Raw genomic sequence first — 25,206 nt, forward strand, 5'->3', positions numbered from 1 at the left:
TATTTTAGTATTTGTAATCATGAAATCATAATTTAATGTGTGCATTCACATCATTGTACCAGTTCTGAGTTGTGTTGTATGATCATTGTCTTGCATATACATAAATGTTGGAAAACAGGAAAGCTGGAAAGCTAGAAATCTGCAAATCTGCAGCAAAGTGAGAAACTATGTTTCAGGACCGATAGCTCGAAAAACCGGACCTAAAGTTACCGGTTCGGGTTTCAGTCGGTTTTAGCTGTGAAAAAACTGTAAACCGAACCGAGACCGATTAGATTGGTTCGGTCTCGGGTCCATACAAAACTGGGACCGGACCAGACCGGACCGCACCCAACCCTATTTGCTATTGTTGATCATTGTGGAGATTTTTCCTTATAATCAGTCTTTTGTTTCACTGCCTCATTTAGACCAAAACAAAGCTTCTCGAAAGTTTCTACGACAACAATTTGATTCTTTCATGTGATTTGCTTCTCCACAAATCATATAAGGTCATATAATTTACTGTTGTAAATGTTTTCCTCACTCATGCAGGCCAAAAATAAATAAATAGAATTACTATTCAGGGGTGGTATTCTATTTCCATTTCTCACTGTCAAAGACAAAATTACATTAATTATCCCTCTAAAAAATTTATATTCCCCCACCAATATTCCTTGTAAGTTGATGTCATATCTGTATTTTAATTAGTAAAAAGGCGTTATTGAAAATTATAATTTTATGTTTCATTCTTATGACTTACCAAACATTACAATAGGAATGGAAAATTAATTCCAGAATTTAATTTTCAATGATGTTCCAAACACCCACATGGAAATACCAAAACATATTTCATTCTATATAGGTCTGGAAAGGAAAATAAATATTTTTCCTATTTTGACATTCCTACTAAACAAACGAGGCCGTAGAGGCAAAATTAGACATTTAGATAATTTTCAATAAAGTTACAATAATAATTGGACCTTTCAAAAAAAAAAAAATTGGAAGAACAACGAATCTGTTACGACTCTTTCTTTCTTATAATGCTATAAAACTTGATGTGTATAATAAACTCCATTAATTGAATGAAAATGCAGATTTCTTTCTTATTGTGCTATAATAGCGTAGTGTACAATCACCAAGAGCTTAGATTCATCAGTCACAACGTTTAAATAAAAAAATTTCATACTCAAAACTAACTAAGAATCATGCCTCTATGCCTTTAAACGGTAGCCAACCTCAATAGCAATTGCTTGAGAGAGGAGATAAACATTTCCACCAAAAATGAAGCCTTTAGTACTAGCAATGCTCTCAATGTATTCAATCCTTGGAGTGATATCACCAGTTTCATGCGCTACAAGTTCATCCTTAGTTGAAACCACTTTTCTCCAATGCCTTTCAAACCATTCTCAGTCCTCTAATCCAATATCTGGAGTCGTTTACACCTCCAACAATGCCAATTTCTCATCCGTCCTGAATTCTTATGTGAGAAATCTCAGATTTTCGACTCCCACAACCCCGAAACCGCTGCTAATTGTGGCGGCGAAGAACTATTCCCATGTTCAAGCCACTGTTGTTTGTGCCAAAAGTGTAGGCTTGGAGATCAGAATAAGAAGTGGTGGTCATGACTATGAGGGCCTATCATATGTCTCCAACAAGCCCTTTATTGTTCTTGACATGTTTAATCTCCGGTCCATCAATATTGATCTGGCTGATGAGAGTGCTTGGGTACAATCTGGTGCAACTCTTGGAGAAATTTACTATGCGATTTCTGCAAAGAGCAAAGTCCATGGATTCCCTGCTGGTGTATGCCTTACTCTTGGTGCTGGTGGACACTTCACAGGAGGTGGGTATGGTAACATGATGAGAAAATATGGTCTCTCTGTGGACAACATTGTTGATGCACAAATTGTCAATGTGAATGGTGAGATCCTCGACAGGAAATCAATGGGAGAAGACCTCTTTTGGGCCATAAGAGGAGGTGGTGCAGCAAGTTTTGGAGTCATTCTTGCTTGGAAGATCAAGTTGGTTAAGGTTCCTGAGAAGGTGACGGTGTTCCAGGTCGAAAGGACATTAGAACAAGGTGCAACAGACATTGTTGTGCAGTGGCAAAAAGTTGCTGATAATATAGAAAATGATCTGTTCATAAGAGTGATGCTGTCACCAGGGAATGGAAGCAGAGAAGGTGAAAAGACAATCACGGCCACTTTTGTTTCCTTGTTCCTGGGGGATTCTGTAAGGCTTCTGAGGCTGCTGAATCAAAGCTTGCCTCAATTGGGTTTGCAGCAGAAGGATTGCATCGAAATGAGCTGGGTTGAATCAATTCTGTTTTGGGCTAGCTACCCTATTGGGACTTCCCTTGATGTTTTGCTCAGTAGGGTTCCAAAGGGACTAACATTCCTGAAGCGGAAATCAGATTATGTGCAGGAACCGATTTCAAAGACAGATTTGGAAGCTTTGTGGAAAGTGATGATAGAAATTGGTGATGGTGGAATGCTGTGGAATCCTTATGGAGGAAAAATGAGTGAGATTTCAGCCACTGAAACTCCATTTCCACATAGAGCAGGCAACATATTCAAGATCCAATATTCATTTAACTGGAAAGATGGAGAGCTTGAGACTACCAACAGGTACTTAAATTTGACTAGACAACTTCATGAGGCAATGACTCCTCATGTGTCCAAGAATCCAAGGGAGGCTTTTCTCAACTACCGGGATATCGACATTGGAACCAATACAGAGGGTGAATACAAGGAAGGAGAAGTGTATGGGATTAAGTACTTCAAGCACAATTTTGGAAGATTAGTTCGGATTAAAACAAAGGTAGATCCTGATAATTTCTTTAGAAATGAACAGAGCATTCCAACTCTTCCGCCCCAAGTATTATGAAGGAGGAGCAGAGTTCAGTGTTTGATTCTATACGGTGCAAAGAAATAAAACTAGAGAATATTGTGCTTCTATTTATTATGTACAAGTGCCAACCACTTTTCTCTTGTTTTGTTAGTTTGATTTATCATATATGAAATTATAAATAATGTATTAAGTACACCTCTGTACTAGACCAATACAACAAGGCCAGAATATATCTCAAGGGAAGAACACCTCAGTGCTAGACCAACATACAACAAGGCCAACAGAGAAAAGAAAGATTACATAAATATCTGAACAATAGCACAGTCAAAAGAAGCAGAAACAAAATGCACCAGATTTCGTTCAGCAACAGCTATATGGTATCCAACCATTTCTCTATTGTCAGGTTTATAAACTTATTGGTAGTCTCAAGCTATTCGTCATGGGATGTAGCTCAACCATCTCTCAATTGTCTCCATCCTAGTTGAGGAAGTAGCTCTTGGTGAAATTGAAATATAGCCATGTAGGCATTCACCCTTCTCAGTTCTCCATTATGTGGTTTCCTTGTCATCATTGGAAACCGCATTTTCTCACAGAGTAAGCAACATTTTCAAGATTCAATATCCAGGTAATTGGCATGACATATGGCTTGAGACTACCAATAAGTTTATAAACCTGACTAACTTCATGAAGCAAAGATTTCTAATGTATCCAAGATTAGGGAGGCTTTTACTATGTACCAAGTCAAAGGGTAAACATGAGTAATTTTTAAACATTATTATAACAGAGTTAAGATACTAAAAATTTCTTCAGAAATGAACAGAGTATTCCAACTGTTCTGCCCAAGGCATTATGAAGGCAGAGAAGCAAACAAATTTTGCTTTATTACTACGGAAGAAAATAACAGTTGGAAGAAACTTTCTGGGCATTAGATAATACCGTGCTCCCATTAGTTACTCAAGCGCTTCGACTTGATAGATCACTACATTTACACCAAGAAATCAAGCAAAGATAACTCACTAAAATGAAGGAGTTTGATACAACAACACAGCACCGGGAAAAAGAATCAGAAACAACCCTAACCATGCCCCATTCATTTGTAAAGAGGTTACCATTGTCAACTGAAGTCTTACCATTACTGGTGTCCAAAGTTATTCTTGCAATAATTGCTGAACGACCACAAAGTTGTGTACTTCCTTGATCAAAGTCTCTACATAATCAAGTTCTCGCTTGTCCAATTCATCCAACAAGTTTCCATGCTCCAATGATGCAATAGCTTTCCATTTCAACCTAAGCTTTGAGAGCTTAATCAGAATTGAACCAAAACTGTTGGGAAGAATTTCAAAATGATATTCGCCTCGAGGCTTAGAGACTTTCTGTCCGTGACGAACAACCAGCACCTGATATATTTCTTTTGCCAAAGGCTCTACATTGTCCAACCATTTCTCCATTTTCTCGAGTTCCCGTTTCAAGTAAGAATCGGAGGAAGTATTAGCTCTCCCTTTCATAGTCTCAACAAATGCTCTCCATGTGTCTTCTACTCCATGTTCGTACAAGCAAGAAAACAAACCCTTTGTGGCAAGAGTTAACTTCACTTCGGATATGATATAAAGCTCCGTCAGTATACTCAAAATCTGTTCTTGATCCCCCATAATTTTCAGCTTTTTATAAAAAGGCTGATCCATGACTATAGTGCGATGTCCTATAGGCTGGTTGCCATCCTTTCGTCTCTCCGCACAGAATCCACGGACCTTGAGGTTTTCGATTTGCCCTTTTAGACTTGCAGTTCTACCTCTTTGCATATGTCTAAATTCCAAATCCCACAACTCCAATATTACCATTAAGTCTAGTAGTCTACACATTGGCAACCAATCATTTAGATCCCTGAATAACTTAAACATGTAGAACAACAGAAACGCTTGGAAACAGAGAGAAACCAGAGCTTAATTTCTTTAGTTTCAAAAAGAACATAGAAACTTAATGTTAGAGACCACAGCAAAGGAGAAATAGCAATTATTCACATCTACAACAAAGATTCAAAATTTGAAGCAAATAAATCTCCAAAATTATTACTGGGGATCAACTAAACTAACAATTAGAAGGCGAGCCTAAAATGCAAAAAAGTAAATAAAAAAAATTAAGGCGATGCATACCCTTTGTCCTTCTGCCAAAAAGAACGAACAAACTGGGTCCTTTGGAACTGTGTCCTGCAAGGTAAATTCAATATTACAGTCAATGTGGTACTAGAAAATGAAGATCAAAATTGAAAACCCAAGAGATTGGAGAAACAATGCAGCATTGAAAGCTTACTGACCTCTGAAAAGGGAAACGGAAGCCGGAACGGGCCAGATAATTCCGGGTAGAGGAGAAGGACATGATTCGCCGACAGTAGTGAGTCTAACTAGAATAAGCTTAAACTTCAGAGGTAGATCGTACTTGGTGATGGAAAATTTTTATTGCGAAAAAAGAAAATAGAAACTTTTTTTTTTTTATCCCATAGCCATATCATCAAATATGCAAACATATGAAGACATATTGAAAATAGAGCTACAAGATTTAATTAGAATAGACAAAAATTTGCAAGAGTTAGGTTATATGATAATTCTGTATAGAAATCCTCATATGCTAAGAAGTGATTTCTTTTGTGGGGGCTAGTTATCCAAATTTGAAGAAAATATGCATTCTATGGGAGCTAAATTTCTTTATACAAAAAAAGAAGAAGAAAAAAAACTGAATTTTTATATAAAATTATACATACATGCCCTTATCTTTTCAGTGGGAGTCACTGCCCTGAAGCTATCTTCGTTAATGAACTCAAATCCTGAATCATGTGTGTGAATCATAATTCTTTAATTTTGATGACATTGACAAATTAGATGTAAATTTGGCAATTTTGTAATCATTGTTATATTTTACACTCTACCTCTTTCACTGTATGAAAGTTTATGACCTAAATGTTCAATAATTGGCGGTTTATCATTTTTTTAGGGTGGTTCTATTCACACACCATTTTTCTCTATTCACACACCCCCTCTATTTATCTATTACTTTAAATCAATTTTTTTCACAAAATACCCTAACTACCCTCCTTTGCAGTTTTTTTTATTTGGCAAATCTTATTTTTCCGCAGAAATAGAGGAATTCAAAATACTTTTTCTTGAGAGGAGGGGGGGGGGGTGTTCAGCAAATTTTTTTTTTTTTTGAAAGGAAAGGTTTATTTTTTTTTTTTTTTTGAAAGGGGGTTTATGTTTTCTATTGAGGGTTGATTGGTTTTGATGCTTTTAGTTGCTTTTGCTTATTAGTTTTTATTTTTATGAAGCAATGTTGTGGATTGGTACATTGGTTTTGTTATTTTCTGCCAAATTATTTGGATAATTCATGCTCTAATATACGCAATTGAAGTATTTGTGCTGTAAACTTAACTTTGAGAAATGATTTTTCATCGTTCTGAGATTAGAATGTGGAGAGCGAAACTATATCTACTACTGAAAATTAGTGTTACTTGGAAGATCTTCTAAACATCATAATGTCTTGGTAGCAAAAAAAATTTGATTAATTGTATAATGATGTTTAATTCATGATTGACTTGCTAAATAGAAAGAAGAAAAAAGAAAAAGAAACATAATTGTAAGAGAGGGTAGTTAGGATAATTTGTAAATAAAAATTGAATTAAAGTAATATAAAATAGAGGAGGTGTGTGAATAGAGAAAATGGGTGTGTGAATAGCACCACCCTTTTTTTATCTATACTATTATTAAGAGAAGAGAGTTTGTCAGCCAAAATCAAAAATTTTGACTGAAATGACTCTAGAAGATTAAAAAACTTTGAGAATTAATTAACAAAATATGACATTTACGAGGACAATTATGACATTTACAAAATATATTTTTATTAAAAAAATAAACAAAAAAAAGCCACAATCCACTTTTCTCTCCCATTATCTTATGTCTGCAATAACCGTTTTCCTTATTATTTTCTGCAAAAAATAAAAAATACTTGCACATGCAGAGCATGCATGTGTGGAGAAATGCTAGTAAGTAAGAAATCCATCTCATTTGAAGGTAATAGTTAGGGCTGGGCTCGGGTCGGGCCGGGCCCGAAAATTAGTGAGACCGAGACCGAACCCGAAACTGTCGGTTCGGGCTTTTTGTAAACTGAAAACCGACAGAAACCGAACCCATTCGGGCCGGTTCGGTTTTCGGGCTTTTCGGGCCCAAAATGTCAGTTCATCATTCAGCTATTCAGCTTTGCCTATTTTTGCCAGTTTTGGTACCTGGAAGACTGGAATGCATATCAAATTATAATGCTGTGAAATTATCTCAGAAGAGAACATACTTCCTCAATTGAACAAATTAGCAAACGATACAGCGAATTTGTGAACTAGTAACAAACCTGGTTAATATAGATGAACAACTCCTTAATTGAAATAAAAACACTGATTTTCTTTATTTCTTTCTATTTGATCTTTCACAGCAGCCAAACAAAAGCAAGTCAAGAATGAAGAAACTGAAGTGCGGACAGAATCAATTTACAGGATCAATAACACCAAATCAACATCAACAAAAGTCCAAATCACAAGCAAAAACCACAAGATTTCACACAAAACAAACTGATTTCCCAAATTAGCAATCTCAGGATTAAAGAAAAGCGGAAGCGGTCGCAGTACATGGACGCCAGAATCAGAGGCTCCATGGACGGAGTTCTCAGGGAGCATCTCGAGCTTCCGTTTGAGAGGATTTGACGGCGGCGGCCGCGGCGGCAGCGGACTCTTCAACTTGGCCGCGGGCGAAGGATTCGAATCGAAGGCCGTATAGTTGAGATCTGAAGACGGAGGCGCGTTCTCCTTCGAGGCTTTATGCTTCCGCGGGACCCTAGGCTTGCCGAAGCTAGGGCTTGGCGACTGCGGAGGCTCCGTCGTCTCCCGTAAGAAGTTGTGGCGCATAAAGCCTGGAGCAGGAACCGGTAATGGACGGAGAGAGAGAGAGATAGACAACTCAGAGAAGGGTGAGGGAGGGACTGAAAGGGAGATTTCAGCTGCAAATCTGGGTTTTCAGATTTTGATAATTTGGGGCTGAGATCGTCGATACCATCGAGAGAGGGACTGAGGGAGTGAGGGAGGCTGAGGTTGATTTAGACGACTGGTGTGAGTGTTTTAGACTTTTAGGTTGTTTATTTTTTATTTTTTAATATTTAACATATTATTATAACACCCAATTATGGAGCGACATGTGGCATATGCTAAAGATACGGGTCGGTTCGGGCTTTCGGGCCCTGAAAATATGAAGACCGAGACCGAACCGAAAATATGCATTCGGGTCGGGCTTCGGACCGAACCAAAAATTTCTATACTAAAACCGAACCGAATCGGGCTTTTTTCCTCAGTTCAGGTCGGGTCCTCAGTCTTTCGGGTCCGGACGCCCAGCCTTAGTAATAGTTATGTGATCCGATTCACCCGGGACAATCACGTTTCTATGGTTCTAACTCGTACGACGCTGACACATTTTGAACCACTAAATATTTTTTCCTCATTTGACTTGAAACGAAGATACATAAAAATTGAAACATACATGTATCAGTGTGACATGAACCATTATTTCTAACACCATGCATACTTATCCAGAGTCGAATACAATTTTTACCATTGTTATTGGTAGTCCTAGATAAAACTACTTTGTATATTACCTGTTGAGTATTTGAAAACAAAGATCTATTTGGAGTACAGAACAATAATTAAGAGTCTTATGAAAGATGTATGAAATAATTAATAACAAATTACATATAAGTTATTGACAAAAGATGACTTAACAAATACATCTTTTAAAGATTGAATTAAACATATAAGGACTAAATCTTACAAATAAGGACAATCTGCTCTCCACTTGCCACATGTCATGAGTTAATTTACTTCTTTACTCTTAATTACTTCTTTTGACTTCTAATCTGCTTATGTTACTTTTTTTTTTTGTGAGAATAATCTCATACTCGTCCAATTCTGCTACTGCACTTGTACTCGTGTTCTGCTACTGCACTCGTCATCGCCTAATCCTGCTACTGTACTCGTCCAATCCTGCTACTGCACTACACTCGTACTCGTCTAGTTCTGCTACTGCACTTGTACTCGTGTTCTGCTAATGCGCTCGTCATCACCTAATCTTGCTACTGCGCTTGTCCAATCCTCCAATCCTGCTACTGCACTTGTCCAATCCTCCAATCCTGCTACTGCGCTTGTCCAATCCTCCAATCCTGCTACTGAACTTGTCCAATCCTCCAATCCTGCTACTCGTCCAGTTCTGCTACTGCCCTCACACTCGTGTTCTACTACTGCACTCCATATAGCCTAATCTTGTTACTGCACTCGTCCAATCCTATTATGACCTCATACTACGCCTTCTACTGTTCTGACCTCATACTATGAGTGCAGTATTGTGCATTCCCAGTTGCTCCAATTGCGATCACTCTTACAATGCCACATCGATTTACAGCAGCTTTGTCTCAGATTTCTAAACTCAATGCCACAGCTCTAGTCTCTTTAATTACCTACCCAGGTAGCCCAAGAATAATAACGAGTAGCCATGCACAACCAGTGTTTGAGAAAATGCCCAAATGAAATTTCAGCCTTCCATTACTGAGCATAGTGCAGCTTGTTATCTCGTGGTAGATTACAGTGACAGCGGTGAATGTTGGATGACCATGAGTGTATGGCCAAGATCTATGCAGTGAAATCAAAGGTCAATTTCTCGGCTAATCCGGCAGTACTCTCACTCTTCAATCTCAGAGGTTTCGGAATCCGGAACTCCATTACAATTCCATCACGACATGGAACCGCGACGGAATCTTTCTCCGCCGTCTTCTTCAGAATTCACCAGAGTCACAAGGTGGTGGAGATTAAGTTTCATACCATGCATAGCTCAGTCCCTAACCGGATTCGTCGAAAAATTCCCAGAAAGCTCTCCCGAAAGCTTGAGACTTCCGGCTTCGATTCAACTTCATTTGAGCTTATTTGCAAAAACCCGAACCATAGACGTGACCGAGACACCGAGACCATTCAAACGTTGGTGGTTCGCCTCCTCATCATCGCCGGAATTTGCAGAGAACCCGCCGAGATACTCAGAGCTTTCGAGCTTCGAATAGTAGCTGTCCGACGTCGGATCGAGAAATTAAGGACATAGATCACACCACGCCGCACAGATGGTTCGATCTCTGTGGGTAGATCGATTGGGTCCCTGATTCTGCAGAGGTCGCAGCCGAGGCCAGGCTCGTCGGGACAATCGACGGTGGTTTGTTTTGGGGTTTTCGTTTTGGGTGTTAGTATTTGGTCAGTGGCATACGCGTAAATATTTCATCAAACTGAGCATTTTGGTCATTTTCATTAAAATTAGGAGTCAGACTTGCATCATTTGGCTTTTGGGCCTGGGCTCATGTCCTTATTTGTATAAATCTTTTTGAAAGTGAGCTTTCTATGTTTATATCTTTGGTCATGTGCTACTATGTAATTTTTTAATTAATCAAGTCTTGGAATTAGTATTCAGACAATAATTAATCCTGCAGTTGCGTGTGCAAGTTGGTCTAACGAATAAAAGAGACTACACCTGGAACATGTCGACTACAACCCCATCGAATTAAAATTGATAAAAATACAATGTCTCTTGCATTGTATTTTCCTCATCTTATATGAAGTCATGGGCCAATTTTCTATCTCTTCGCATTTCCTTGATCCTTCTTTTCCAACTTTATGCATTACCTCTGATTTATTTTCATCCGGGTTTTACGAACTCAACAACAGCTCTTCCTCTCCTCTCTTCGTTTCTTCTTTCCTTTGGCCCATCATTAATTTGATTTGTATATATCCTTTACCATGTCGTCCCAGTTCTCCTTGATCAATACATACAAATGGCGACATCTTAGCGGATGGAATATTATATTCGCCTCGGTCTCCTGAGGGTCGATGACTTGCATTAGAATCTTCTATAAAGTCAATCTTGCGGCAAACATCTTGGCAATTTCTTTGCCTTATTAGGGCCCAGTTTGGGATTGAATCCCAAACTGCTTTTGAGTTCAGAAGTGCTTTTGAACTTAGATTGGGGTGTTTGGTAAAATTCTTTAAAGCTGATTTTAGTCCAAAGCGCTTCTCCTAACCTGTGTTTTTGAGAAGCTACAAATCGTAGCTTTTGAAATTTGCTTCTGCGGAACCAATTGGAAAAACACGGAGGTCGTTTAATGAATTATTTCAAAGTACCTATTCTGTCCTCATCCTTTTGTGAAAATTACATTGAACTAGCTAACCTATCTTTCATCTTCATCTGGGCGAGACGAACACATCGCGTTCTCCTCCTCCTCTATTTGTCGTCAAGTACATATGACATCATCATTCATCCTAACCGGAACAAATGGGGAGAGAGGGCCTCCACTTCTTCTCCTTCTCTGTCTCTGAGGAGCATCATCGTTCTCATCGGAAACACGTGAAAGGATCAATATTTCTTAGGGCACGTTTACTTACTTGGAAGGAAAGGGAATGATTACGGGGTAAAAACATTCCTGCGTTTACTAACACATAAAGGAATCGGAATGGATGTAGGTCCCACCTCCTTATCAGGAATCGATTCCTGAATACTCAGGAATTCGATTACGAAGGGGGGAGATGGGTTTAGGAATCATTCCTCCGGAATCAATACCGATTCATTTCTTCTCCCATTCCACTTGTCTCCGATTCAATATTTCTTATTGTCTTCTCCTCCTTCTCTCTCTACGATCATTGAACGGTTCAAGCATTAATCATCCTTCAGCATTAATCGTCTCCAGATTCTAATAGATAAATCCTCAATTTGTTTGCTAGATTTTGGGCTAGATTCACAAAGAGATTCCATTGATAGAAAATAAAATCTAGTCCATTTTTTCCATTCTGCAATCATTTATCAATTGTTTGGCAAGAATCCTAGGAAACTACAATTTGAGGCAGATATGAACCGCCTTTTCCTATATACCAGGTTGGTGTCACATTACCATCTTTCAATATGAACCTATTGTCCAATCCCAAAGCTAACTGCTTGTATATCGGGTTAATAGATTATTTATTACTCATGTGCAAATCTTGGACCAAACGGTTATTAGTAGAGAGTCTGACCATCTAATTGCTTGATACAATTTTAGGCTGCTTGTAATTCAATAGGGGAATAATGTAATTACAATCCTTCATAACAAAAGGAAATCAAATGTTTACCCCAAAAAGAGTTGCTAGTTTCTCATCGGTTCAGTTCTTTATTTTCATTGCATGCTGTACAGGATTAGCAGCCATGGCTAATAGATCTATCTCTCTTTATCTATACCACATTTTGCTGCTCCTCATTCCTTATGTTCTAACTAATTCACTAACTAATTGTGTCTTAAGAAGGAAGTCAGCATAATACTAAAGTTCAAATGCTTAAGCATAACACTTGATGACTTGAACCACCACTACAAACTTTTGCACCATTGAGTCCTTTTTCTCTTGCAAAATATTAATCTTAGATTTCAAATAGTTTAAAGCACAGAACAATTTGTTGTTTAAATATATCACATATGTTCTTTATATTAACTTCCAAAATGCTCCTGCATGTGAATTGGTGTTACCATTCTCCTTTATATAGTTTGCATGCTGCATTATATGTTGTTTTGAATATCATGAATGTTAATTATGGAAGACTTGTATATCCAGCTACAATTGCTTGGGAAAGGACGCTGTTGAGGCAGATGTGAACGAGATTATTGGCATGGCTAATAAAGCCTCTGTTGATGATCAACAGAAACAAGTCCAGGAGATAAACATCCTGGTGAGTTTTTCTTTGCAACCTTTTTCATCAGCTCTCAGTAAACTGTTATCCCAAGTTTGATTATGAGCTTAAACTTGCATTTGGACATTCTTGGCCTCTTGGGTGTAAGTGGGGCTCAGAGAGCCCATATTAGGATCTTCAGTTATCTCCATAGTTTTTTTTAACCTGTGCTTTGGACTTTCTTACATTCAATATTTTGTGAATTTCCAGTTCAATATAAGGATAAATTACTACTGTTATATTAACCACTAGTATGGAGCAATGTTGTTTTCATCCTTCCTACTAAAACTTTGCATGCAAATGAGTTTTCAGCTAATGGCTTTTTAAATGCTCAAAGCATTCTCATACAATTGTGCACCCGAGGTTGATGATTCTCTTAATCATTCTCATACAATTATGAACCCAAGATTTGATGATGTCCTCATCATACTCTACCTGGAGAAGAAAGCCTCTGTTTGTTAATCAGAACAAAACTATGCCTTCTGCTTTACTGATTGCCGAAACTTTCTATTTTCTATTATATATTTAGTTAAAGACTGATTAGTTATTATTTTTCAACACAGATGTGCCTGAGACAAGGCCATTAGAACGTGCTGATGTATCTCATAAATTGAAAGATCTCATTGGCTACACTCTCGATATCAAACCTTCTCAGATACCCCATAAGGAAGCAGGCCAAGGATTAAAGAATAGAGAAGAAAAAAGCTGAGCATATGCTCTTCTACTTGTTCTTGGCATAATCTATGCAATTGATTGTGCCTATTGAATATGTAGTTCTGAGCTTAAAGATTTTCTTTCACATCACACAAAACAAATGGGAAAGAAGAATCCACTAGTGCTGAAATTGAGGGAACTGGAACTGATGGTACTTTCTTTTTATTAATGATACTTCATATATTCTACCTTGTGGAAACTGGTCTTTGTTACTAGATTGATTACTTGTGCTCGTTTGTCAATATTAATATCATTTATATGTTCAAATTTAATGAGATAGTAATACATTGCAGGTTTGTTATCTAAAGTATGGACACTTCCTAGATTAGTGAGATAGAGGACAATGCCAATGAAGGAGATGATCCGGGAAGACGAGAAACTGACTCTTTGATTGTTCAAAGGCAGCTTACTGGTACTGACGGAGCCAATATTTCTCTGCTTGGCCGAGTTTATGATGATTTGAAGATACTGATAGCCAATATGCCTAATGTCCGCATAGGCCATGTGCGTACGGAAGCCAATACTGCTGCACGTATGTTGGCAGCTCACTCTAGTAGTGTTGGCAATTGTTTTAAGTTCTCTTCAGTTCCTCCTTTCCTTACATATGTAATAGCTCTTCAATAAAGTTTTGACCTCTTTCATCTAAAAAAAAGAAAAGAAAAAAAAAAAGAGCTATATAACCAAACAAATGACAAAAACATAAAATTACTTATATAATTTGAATAATTAATATACATAAGTGATGTGTTGATAATTTTGTAATACCCCGAAAAATCCAAATTAAATTCCATGGATTTTTAGAAATGATTTCACGATAGTAGGAGCGAGTACGAAGCTTGGAGAAGTTGTGGAATTAGTTCGAACGATTTTATTTTCGAAAACGAACGTTTTTAGGGGGTCAACAAAGTTGACTTTTTATACGTTCAAAATTTGGGAAAACTTCCTTCATGAAAGTTGTAGAGCTCGTCGATACGAGTTCGTGGACATGTGGAACGCATTATTCGGAGTTCGTATGATTAAGTTATGAATTTTTGAAAATTGGGAATTTTCTATAAATAGGGAATTTTCTGATTTTATTTTTCATTAAGGACGAAACTTTTCTGTTTTTGCGGAATAGTCCCCCGGATTCTCTCTCTCTCTCGATCGAAAACCTTCAGAACCCTCGGGTTCCGACCGACCCGACCCGGCCAAACGGTGGTCCTCCAGCCTCCTCTGGCCCCGGACCCGGCCTTCCTTGAGCTCGCCGTCGCACGCACAGCCTCCCTCTGGTGTCTCCTTGCCCCGCCGCTGTCTCTATCCCTGGATCGAAGCCCCCCAGAGCCAAGCTTTTGACCCGATCGGATCTTGGCCGTCCGGTGTTGCACGGGCCGATCCTCCCCATTTTTGTGATCTCCTCCTTCCCCTGATCATCCTCATATCCTCCTTGCTTGACGATTTGGAGTGTGGAGTGAAAGATCACGAGTTGAAGATTTCGACGTCCCTGATTCAATCTGGAATCTGATCAGACGCACCAGATTAATCCAACTTCAACGCTTGATCTAGGACGATCTAGGCCGAACCAGGCTTAGCTCCAGGTATGGAAGTCGATCACCCTTTCATTTTGAACCAGTTTGTAGTTGGTCACTTTGCCATCGGAGGTGGTTGACTGGCGTTGACCGCCCACTGACCACCGCTTGTGGCGGCGCATCAGACCATATTTCGAGTTTTCATTATCTAGGCGATGATCTATGCATCCATACGAGCGTTTTGATATATAACATGGTCATGTTAGAAAAAGTTGATAAATAGTGGATTTACGTTTCGACGTTACTATTTAACGTTTTTACGTTTATCTTCGGTTTACGATCTGTGAAGATCTGACCATCGGTTTTGCTTCAATTTTGGATATGTTGATCGTATGACTGTCCCGGTGACTTTGTGAGGTCATGGGCGAAGATCCGACCGTTGGATCTTCGTATAATTGAGAAACAGTGATTAGGGAGGCGATTCGTGAGAATCCGTCCGTCGGATTTTTGTATAAATTTGTGAAGATGTTAGTAAGGACGATTCAGGAAGATCCGACCGTTGGATCTTCGTGATGATTTTTGGAGGGTGATCCTAAAGGCGATCCGTGAGGATCCGACCGTTGGATCATCATTTAATTTCGATCCGACCGTTGGATTGTCGTTTAAGTATGTTTTTGAGTTATTGGCTAAAATAAGGTCATGTGTGATTAGGTGATTGACGGTCTCCCTTGGGTGAACGATTTCGGTGTGTATTGTGTTAAATTGAAGACGCAGCGGGAATATCGAGGTGAGTAAATCGCACATGGTTCATTCACGAACCGAAATTCGGTGATTTTATTTAATTGGGAAATTGTGGAAATTGTTTTATGAAAATAAATATTTGTTTTAAATTATATGGACTTGATCGACTACGGTCCATAGGTAAGTAAAATGTATTTAAACTATAAAAATGAATTTCTAGATTTTATTGCATGTGAACTATAGTTGGTATTAGTGGTCACTCTTGTGTGGGTGACTACGTATATATATATTTACGTGGAATATATATTGGATGGTGTGACATCGGGTGAAGTATTGATGTGATTTACTGAGTTATATTTTGAGCATTACCCTTTGGAATATGTGATTTATCTTAGATGTTGTGTTGTCTATGATAATGGGTAATTGAGTAAAGTGCGATAGTTGAGTCGTTGAGATGAATTAAATGAGGAGTCGAGTGAATTGAGGAAAGCAGTCATTCGTAAGGTGAACCTTGGCCCAGGTGACACTTTACGATACAGTTAGAGCTCTAGTCTGTCTGCCGTCATACTGCTTGGGGGATAAACGAGTTATCATATGCCCTTGGGTATGACATGACATACTGAATGAGGTGATTAATATAATTAATCATAAGCCTGTAAGTATGATATACTGAATGGGGTGATTAATATAATTAATCATAAGCCTGTAAGTATAATATACTGCATGGGATGATTTATATAAATAAATCATAAGCCTGTGAGTATATATTGAGTAAGAAGTTGTTTATTATTGAGTAGTCATGATGAGATGTGAGTTGATTGATGCTTGAAGTGATGTTGTACACTTCAATTCTTATGCAAAACAAAATTAAAATGTGCTTGAGTTGATTGTGTTACTTTAAATCGTGCAATCCCTTCATTTACTCATACGAGCTTTGCAAAAAGCTTACCGGGTTTGTATTGTTGCAATCCCGGTACACTATTCAAACGGTGTAGCGGGTAATCCTGCAGGTCAGGAGAATCAGGACGGTGATCGTGCGGGTTAGAGAATTTGTTTTAGTTTTACAGCAATTGTAATTGTGAGGTGAGTTATGCTCATTTGAGCCTTACAATATAATTTGGTGAGAGTGTGCTGTAATAAACAAATTTGAGATTTGGTTTATGTAATATCGAGCGATGTGAGGTGTGGTTGTTTTGAGAAAAAATTCAGGTTGTATTTATGTGAGTTGTATTAATTCATGTTTCGGATTTGGATTTGTTATTCAAAATCCGGGGCGTGACAAATTTGAACTAGTGTATAACAACAATAAATGATAAATTTTTAATTTGGTATGATTAAATGAGCAGAAAACAAAATTATCTAATTTTGTAGCATTTTTTAACATGTATGACTATTTTGGTAATTATACCAAATCAAAGCATTTTTTACTTACAACTTACCAAACACTCAGAAATTGCTTTTGATTGTCACAGCACTTTTAAAAACAGTTTACCAAACACCTCAGCTGCTTCTTCTCACAGCAAATTTAGAAGTGCTTTTTCTCACAGCACAGCAATCCCAAACTAAGCCTAGATCTGTTAATTAGTTTCAGCTGGGTTTCACTAAAAAATCGCTCATTTTATATATCCTTCTTTCCTTTGGACCGATCATTAATTTGGATCTGATTCTCTGGCTACTGATCATTTACCATGTCGTCTCAGTTCTCCGTGGCTAAGCTCCGAGCAGCCACCAACAACTTCTCTACGGATAATGTCGTTGGATATGGGAGGAGTGGGTTGATCTACAAGGCCAATCTCTCCAACGGACTCACCGTCGCCATCAAGAACTACGACCCTGATCGATTCCAAGGCTTTCGGGAATTTCGGGCCGAAGCCGAAGTTCTAGGCAAGCTTCGACACCCAAATATCGTTAAGCTTTTGAGTTATCAGGCGTCCGGCTCAGTTATGCTTCTTGTTTATGAGTACGTAGAGAGAGGTACCCTGTACGCACGTCTTCGTGAGCATTATTGCTCTTTTTCATAGGAAAGCAAGTTAACTGGGACGGAGCTACTCAAGGGCCTGAGGGGGCCATGGCACCCCTTAACTTTTTGACTGCATATGTAATTGTTGCTTGCAATCTAGTTGACTTGAGTTTCTACACACACAATTATTAATATTGGCACCCCCTAGTTCTCCACGTGATTAGCTTCACATGAAAATATAATATATCATTATATCTCACATATCTTTTGATTGGTTAGTTTGGAGTAATAGTAAATAATAAAGACTTTTTGGATTTTAGAAGCAGAACCATGAGTAAAATAATATTTGGAGCATGCTTGTTGCACCTTGGTATTTGGAGAACGCCTCCTTACAGCACGCCTGTTTAATCTGATCAAATCAATTATACAATTACACAATATTTTAATATTTTTTAAATATATTTTTTCTCATCCATCTTGTATTGGCCCCCCTTAGTTGTGATCTCTGGCTCCGTCCCTGCAAGTTAAAGATTATTAGAGGTGTAGCCAATGGTCTCGCTTATTTGCATGGGTTGGAAAAACCCGTCATTCATAGAGACATTACGTCCAGAAATGTGCTGGTGGACTCAGACGATGAGCCTCGTATTATTAATTTTGGGCTTTCTAGGACTATTGACAAGTGTCATTCGCTTTCGCATGTGTCAACGGCAGTTGCTGGGTCCGTACCGTACATGGCGCCGGAGTACAGGAGTGGGAGCACCAAAGCCACGGTGAAAGGCGACGTGTATAGTTTTGGCATTTTGATGATGGAGACTGTAATAGGACCCACAAGGTGTAGTCAATATTTCGACGTTTCAGCTCAAAACAGAGATTTCGATCTTGTAGAATGGGTTAGGGGTGAGAAGTTGGCCAAGATCATAAGCGAGTACTTCAATTCTGGCTATTTGGACAATGCCCTATGGCCTGAGTATATTCGGATCGCCTTATTGTGTGCTAGTGAGAACCCAGAAGACAGGCCTGTGATGAACGAGGTTGTTCAAATGCTAAATCAAATTCCTGGACAGACAGCTCCTCCCCCTGCTTCCTCCAGTAGCACCGGTAAAAAAAAGGTCTGGGGTTTTCTTCGTTTGTAAATTACTAAATTAGTTGTTCTGTCATTTGTATCAAATAAGACTTGAAACTTAATAAAAAGAGACCACTCCATTGTTCAAACTTTATCAACGTACCACCACTCTCCATTGGCTACTATTTTATGTTGTCTAAGAATAGAGTCATCAATGAAACAAGAACGAAGACAGTAATTTATCTAATTACCAACAGGCCGGTCAACTTCCCTTATATTTCTACTTGCCCACAAAGACTATTACAGGGTCAACAGGATCATCCAAAGACTTTTTAGCTTCTGCGTGAAGGTCTGATGGTTCTCGGAAGTTATGATGGTACATCCATGGAAGGTGAGTCCAAAATTTTCCTGGACAGTATCAAATGACAAATGGTTAGTTCTCCAAATGAACAATTTCATTTCTTACAACTTTCCCAAAATGTTTTGCTTAATAGCACTCTAAAGGAACAATTTCAGAGACAGATATGGAAGCCTTGTGGTAGTGATGATAAAAGGTCAGTAAGTTATAAATTTCGAATGCTGTGCAGTCATTGCTGACGAAAAATGAGAGAGGTTTCAGAAACAGAAACTCTGATTGCCATAGACTCATAGGAAAGCAACCTGAAAATGATTGAACAGATACTGATTTAAGTTATACTAAGCAATGAGTCCTCATGTATCCATGATTCCAAGAGAGATTTTTCTCAACTATCATAATATCAGGATTGGCATCAATTTGAAGGGAATGAAAGAAAGTAGGTAGTAAATGAGATTCCACACTTAAAAGGGTAGTAAAACAGGGGTTGATCCTGATAGTCCTTAGATGTGAAGACAATTTTGTTGAATCTATATGAAGGATACACAAGGTTCACATTTCACATTGTTTGCAGTGCAATGTTCACTCTTTCCTCATGAAGTCCTCATTTTAATAGTCCTCATTAGAAGCTTTCTCAAATAAATTTATGAGATTAAAAAATGTGCTTCCTTATCAAAACCTTTTTCTCTTGTTTTCTTCTATTTTTCCAAATTGACATACGAATACCATATTAACAACGGAAGGAGCAAGAATATACAAGTGGAAAATAACTAAATATGATATAGGAAAGTTACATGAAGCAACACAGGATTAGCTAACAAGATTCCGGAAGTCTTAACCTGAAGAATTACAAATAGTAGCTAACAAATTACCGTTAAGTTTTAACATTAAGCAATGCAAAAATTAGCTATAGCTAAACAAACTTCCTAAAGTCATGATATAAAGTCTCAGTGGTTAGATACAGTCTTAGTCTGATCAAGTCCTATCTAAAGTTCTTTTTGCAACAGTTGTTGGACAACCACAACCTTGTGTACATCTCTGATTATTGATTCTATCTCATTCATGTCTTCCATCTCAAAGTCATCCAACAGTGTTGCACTCTCCAAAGAAGCAATGGCCTTCCATTTCAAACGAAGTTGGGAAAGCTTGATCAAAATGGATCCAAAGTCATGGGGAAGTACCTCTAGGCTACCTTCTTCAGGTTGTGAGGCTGTCTTCTTTTGTTTCTGATGAACAATGAGAACCGTAGAAACTTCTTTGGCCAATGGTCCGATCCTATCCAGCCATGTCTCTGTTGTCTTTAGCTCATGAGCAGAATCAGTAGCTTTCCCTTTCATTCTGTGAGCTACTGCTCTCCAAGTGGCAATTGGGCCGTGCTGGTACAAGGATGCCAACAAACCGGACTTGTTCAAAGTAAACTTGACTTCAGCAAGAATGTATAGATCACTCAACATCCCTAAAATCTTCATTTGCTTGCCCCAAACTTCCATCACCTCCAAAGTGTGGGGATGTACTTCTATAGTGTACGTGCCTCTTGGCTGGTTGCTATCTTCGACGATCTCAACTTTAATCCCCTGGTTAATGAGCTGTTTCAGCTTCTCTTCCAAGTCCTTTTCCGTTCGCCTAAATTCCAAATACAAAACAAACCCGTAATTAGACCTAGCAATGAGCAGCACCCACACAAACTCTGATGCGTGAGCAACCCACCAACCAACCCAACCACATTGATTACACAGACCAAACATACAGGAATAACAGTAACACTTAGAAACAGAGAAAAAACATGATTTGAATTATTCATCTAATCCCGAAACTAGCTAGAAATAAACTACAAACACAGAAAAATAACAGTAACATTTGAAGCAGAGAAAAGCATAGTTTGAATTATTCATCTAATCCAGAAACTCCATGTAAGAGATAAACCACAACACCTAAAAGTAACAGTAACACTTGAAAATAGAGAAAGCAGACTCTATTTTATTCATCTTTGAAAAATAGTATACAAGAAACTTCATGTAAGAGAAAAACTACGAGCAGAGAGCTATTGATAAAGAACCAAGGTTTTAAACTAAACCGAACATCAGTACATCTCAATTCAGAAAGCAGATGCTAAACCAAACTATAATGCGGCTCAGGCAGAATAAAACTTCAAGACCCAGAAATGTATAACTTAGAAGGCCAAACATACCCTTTGCTACTCTTCCAGAATGTCCTGACGAACTGGGTCCTTTCAAGCTGGGTCCTGAAAAGGGAAATTGAACACAGTCAATGTGGCAATTCAATCAAACACACACACGCAATTATCTCATTCTGAAACACATATTTGTAGTAATCCCAAAAATCGAAATTGAAAACCCTGGAGATCAGAGAAGTAAAACTGATGGGTTACGAACCTCAATAACGGAAGAGGGAGGCCGGACCGAGCCAGATTCCGCATAGAGAACAAGGCCATAGCTTTGGCGGGATTCAGTTCTAGGGTGGAGACCAAGATTCTGGTCAGCTGTGGGTATAGCGTATTTGGAATTAGGAAAATATAGAATTGGGCCCCTGTTTTCACTCCCAATTGTAGCTCTTTTCGAGTTGAGAAGGCCCAACTAAGAAATGCACTACGCCCAGTCCAAGTTATTACATTTCTTCTTTTTGAATAAAGGACTCAAGGAGTCCAGGCTATTGCGTGTAATATTTAATTTAATTGTTTTAGTAATAATTTTAGGTAGTAGTATTGGGTTGATACCATGACAAGTTTTATTTTTTTTTTTGCTCAAAAGCGAGTATTTTTGGTTGACTACTGGACTTATTTGTCAAATTATTTTTCTAGGTTTTAACGTACTAGATAGTTCCGAGGTCTACACCCTGATGCATGCATTGTTCTACTATTTGCCGTTCATCTATGACTACTTCATCGTTTTGTCCAAGAAAAAATTTGAATCTATTTTACTAATTCAAAACCAACGTTATACACGTTATCATAATATCAGTCTTTTTCTTTCAGTATTTGACAACGTCAATGTGATAGCTCAAATATACGTATAACTACCGTGAAATTAATTTGGATCAAAAGTGCACTATTATAAAAATTTTAGTTTATTAATTTGTAACAGGACAGATCGATCGTGACGGACTCTGATTGGACCAAATTTGACTAGCTCGGGTTAGTCCAATTCATTGAGCCAACATACCTAAGCTAGAGTATGGAAATTAATTCAAAAAATGGATAAACAAATCATACTCTTAATTAATAGGTGATGCTAATCGAACAATTCTTAGGTTCACCCCTGGGTGAGCAAGCATATTCACCCCTATTATCGATTAACTCACTTTTACGTAATAAATTTATAATTCAACGGTCCATATCTTAAATTAGCATTTAAAGATCATCTATGTAAAAAATCAATCGAATCGGAAATCGTTTAATTATCTAATTGAATCAAATAAATGGACGGTTCTAACAACACTTACTGCTATTATGATTAACCGTCCATGTATTTCATATAAATGAATAATTAAAAGGTCTTCAATTTGATTGATTTTTTACAGAACTAATCTTTGTATTACATTATACAACTTGAATGGTTGGATTAGAAAATTAAAAAGTTATTATGCGTTAATCATAAGAGAGGGTGAATATGCTGCTTCACCCCAAGGGGTGAACCTGAGAATAATACATGCTAATCGCATACCCATTTTATCCATTCACACACTCTCTCTATTTATCAATTACTTTAATTTAATTTTACAAATTACCTAACTACCCATCCTTGCAATTTTTTTATTTTTTATTTTTTTATTTTTTTATTTTTTAATTTTTTAATTTTTTAATTTTTTAATTTTTTTATTTGGCAAGTCAATCATCCTCAAATCCTAAACTTTTATTTTCCTGCAGACACAAAAAACTTCAAAACTCTTTGCGATTTTCTCTTTTCTTTTTCATAAAAAACTTCACTAGCATAGTCATTCTATCTCTCTAACGTGATGCTTTGAAGTTTAATTATGGCAAAACAAGCAACTTTAGTCCCATTTTGGAAAAAAAATTTACATCTGATTTGCAATGGCGACATGAAAGAAAAATATGAGTTTAGTGATCATTCGAGCCTATTTGAATCCATTATTCCTGGTAAGATTCTAATTGAAATTATTTGGTGTATTTCAATCCATCGTTCTCCGCTAAAAAGATGAATTTCTCAGCGATTTGACGGACGAGGAGTTTTTAATTTGTGTGTTCTGTTCGTTTTAGTTTGATTTTGGTATGACTTACTTGCTAATCATGGTTTTGACTTGAGTTGATTAATAATTTTGAAATTATTGACGCTTATAAAGCATTTTGTAGAGTGATGATATGACTAAAGTCAAAATGAAATCAGTCACTGGAAATGGTATCTTGAATCAACGTTGCATAATCAGATGTGAGAGGTTTTGGATCTCCTTTAGTTTAGGTGATATACTTATATCTTTCTTCAGTTTTGTATAGCAATCATGATAACATACCTAAATCCTCAAACTCAGTTACATCGTGATTTTTCATCTGAGCCCTAAATTTTGCCACACTAATTGCAGAACTTTTGACATATTGCACTTCGTCCTGCCCATCAGTTTTTTTTTTTCCTAATCAGCAATGACATTCAAGAGAAAAATTGGTTTATTGCATAATGATGTTTAATTCATGATTGACTTGCCAAATAGGAAAAAAAAAAAATTTATTACAAGAGAGGGCAGTTAGGGTAATTTATAAAAAAAATTGTATTAAAGTAATGAAAAAAATAAAGGAAATGTCTTAATAGAGAAAATTAATGTGCCAATAGCACCAATTAAACTATAAAATTCTTATGGAAATATATGACTTATTTGAAGATCAATACAATACATAAATGCACATGCATGTGTTCAACTGCATGCACATTATTGAAATCTGAAAGATTGCATCTCGATCGTTCACAAACTTAATTTACCATAAGCAATCAAGAAATCAACAAGTATCAGTGCCTCAGTGGTGAGGGTTAATTGTATAGTACGTCTGTATGGCACTGAGAAGGAGAAAGGTCACCGCAACCATGAGTGATATGACTTTCCATGTAGTAGAGAAATAAGTAGTACAAAGGATCCCTCTTTGTCTTTGATATTGCACCCTCAAAAAGACTTGAAGTCTGCTCCACTGGTACGACTTACGGTAGTCATTCACTTCCTTGTATAATGTAGCAAAATACGAATCGTTCTTGGTAACGACTTTCTTCAGAGTGTCTCTCAGTGCAGTAGAATATTCTTGACTGCCGATCCAGTTGGGCCTAAAGATCTTTTTCCTCGTGAACAGATTTATGTCTTGCGTGGAACGGATGAGACTCTCCATAAGGAAGGCGTATGCTGTGACGCCATGGGTACTGCTAATACTGCATTGCTCGAAAGCAATGAGATTCCTGAAGAGTGAACGGGAGGTCTCATGAATGTACAGTTGGGGAATTCTGATAACTCCCTCACTGAAAGTTATTTCCAGCAGTTGGTCCTCGGTACTTGACCTGACTTGGAACTCAATTCCAGACTCGAGAAGCTCTGAAGCGCAACAACTGAATCCCGAACTTTTATTGGTTGCTTGATCATCAAGTTCACGACTGCATGGAGTAGAAGCAGAACGATGCTCGTTCTCGGAAATCAGAGACGCTCTATCGTTGAACTCGATAGACAGGTCACGAGCTCCAGTAGCTGCAGCTGGGAGGTAGTAGAATTGGTGCAAAAGATCAAGCAAATGCTTAAACTCTGCCGCCACCTGCTCTTTTTCTATCGACTTTTGGCTCATAGGTGGAAAGAATTTAAGAGCAAGGCTAGTCACCGATTTCGGTGGTTCACACTTGATGACATTGATGACATGAGGCATGATAGTATAATACAGAAGTTCAAGAATGAAAAATGGGATTTGGTTTTCGAGTAATCCAAGATCGTGCTGAAGAGCTGTGATCATCCAAGGACTTTTTAGTACTGGATCAATTTCAAAATCTTCAAGCTTCATATAATTTAAGCTTCGGTCAAACCTGAGGAAAAGTTCCAGAATGAAGCAACCATCGACCAACATTATTTCTGCAAGCTCATCCTCTGTGCAGTTGATCTTCTCAGCATAGCATTGACGAATCACTTCGTCTAATCCATAGATAACATTGATGCACGCTTCTAAACACCGCCAAGAAGCTTCAGTGTCTTCTTGATCTTTTGATTGCTGGAAAAGGGATACCATGTAAGACCATTTATATTGTTTT

The 25,206-nt window shown here is 37.8% G+C and overlaps 5 protein-coding genes across 6 annotated transcripts; 2 read left to right on the top strand and 3 right to left on the bottom strand.

The window, feature by feature from the left end:
- Window positions 1–1,257: 1,257 nt before the first annotated feature.
- Window positions 1,258–3,060, top strand: LOC133729068 (berberine bridge enzyme-like 14). The gene has a single exon (XM_062156544.1). It carries the CDS (start codon window positions 1,258–1,260, stop codon window positions 2,860–2,862), a length of 1,605 nt encoding a protein of 534 aa, XP_062012528.1. The 3' UTR covers window positions 2,863–3,060.
- A 417-nt stretch (window positions 3,061–3,477) lies between these two features.
- On the bottom strand, window positions 3,478–5,544 carry LOC133733717 (uncharacterized). Of its 2 annotated transcripts, none has more exons than XM_062161362.1 (3): window positions 5,138–5,544; window positions 4,977–5,030; window positions 3,478–4,629 (listed from the first exon to the last, which is right to left on the bottom strand). In XM_062161362.1, exons 1-3 carry the CDS (start codon window positions 5,197–5,199, stop codon window positions 3,975–3,977), a joined length of 771 nt encoding a protein of 256 aa, XP_062017346.1. In that variant the 5' UTR covers window positions 5,200–5,544; the 3' UTR covers window positions 3,478–3,974. The 2 variants fall into 2 exon arrangements, with proteins under 2 accessions (XP_062017346.1, XP_062017345.1); XM_062161361.1 differs by having other exon boundaries at window positions 3,478–4,677; window positions 5,138–5,541.
- An 11,733-nt stretch (window positions 5,545–17,277) lies between these two features.
- Window positions 17,278–18,682, top strand: LOC133731217 (leucine-rich repeat receptor protein kinase EMS1-like). The gene is made up of 2 exons (XM_062158643.1): window positions 17,278–17,549; window positions 18,046–18,682. Exons 1-2 carry the CDS (start codon window positions 17,278–17,280, stop codon window positions 18,680–18,682), a joined length of 909 nt encoding a protein of 302 aa, XP_062014627.1.
- A 1,039-nt stretch (window positions 18,683–19,721) lies between these two features.
- Window positions 19,722–21,475, bottom strand: LOC133734017 (uncharacterized). Its single transcript, XM_062161678.1, has 3 exons — window positions 21,361–21,475; window positions 21,156–21,209; window positions 19,722–20,590 (listed from the first exon to the last, which is right to left on the bottom strand). The coding sequence occupies exons 1-3, from the start codon at window positions 21,417–21,419 to the stop codon at window positions 19,954–19,956; spliced, it is 750 nt and encodes a 249-aa protein (XP_062017662.1). The 5' UTR covers window positions 21,420–21,475; the 3' UTR covers window positions 19,722–19,953.
- A 2,473-nt stretch (window positions 21,476–23,948) lies between these two features.
- LOC133731219 (UPF0481 protein At3g47200-like) lies at window positions 23,949–25,184 on the bottom strand. The gene has a single exon (XM_062158644.1). It carries the CDS (start codon window positions 25,182–25,184, stop codon window positions 23,949–23,951), a length of 1,236 nt encoding a protein of 411 aa, XP_062014628.1.
- Window positions 25,185–25,206: the final 22 nt, after the last annotated feature.

This window comes from Rosa rugosa, chromosome 2 (genome assembly GCF_958449725.1).
Source record: "Rosa rugosa chromosome 2, drRosRugo1.1, whole genome shotgun sequence".
In the NCBI taxonomy this organism is placed as follows: domain Eukaryota; kingdom Viridiplantae; phylum Streptophyta; class Magnoliopsida; order Rosales; family Rosaceae; genus Rosa; species Rosa rugosa.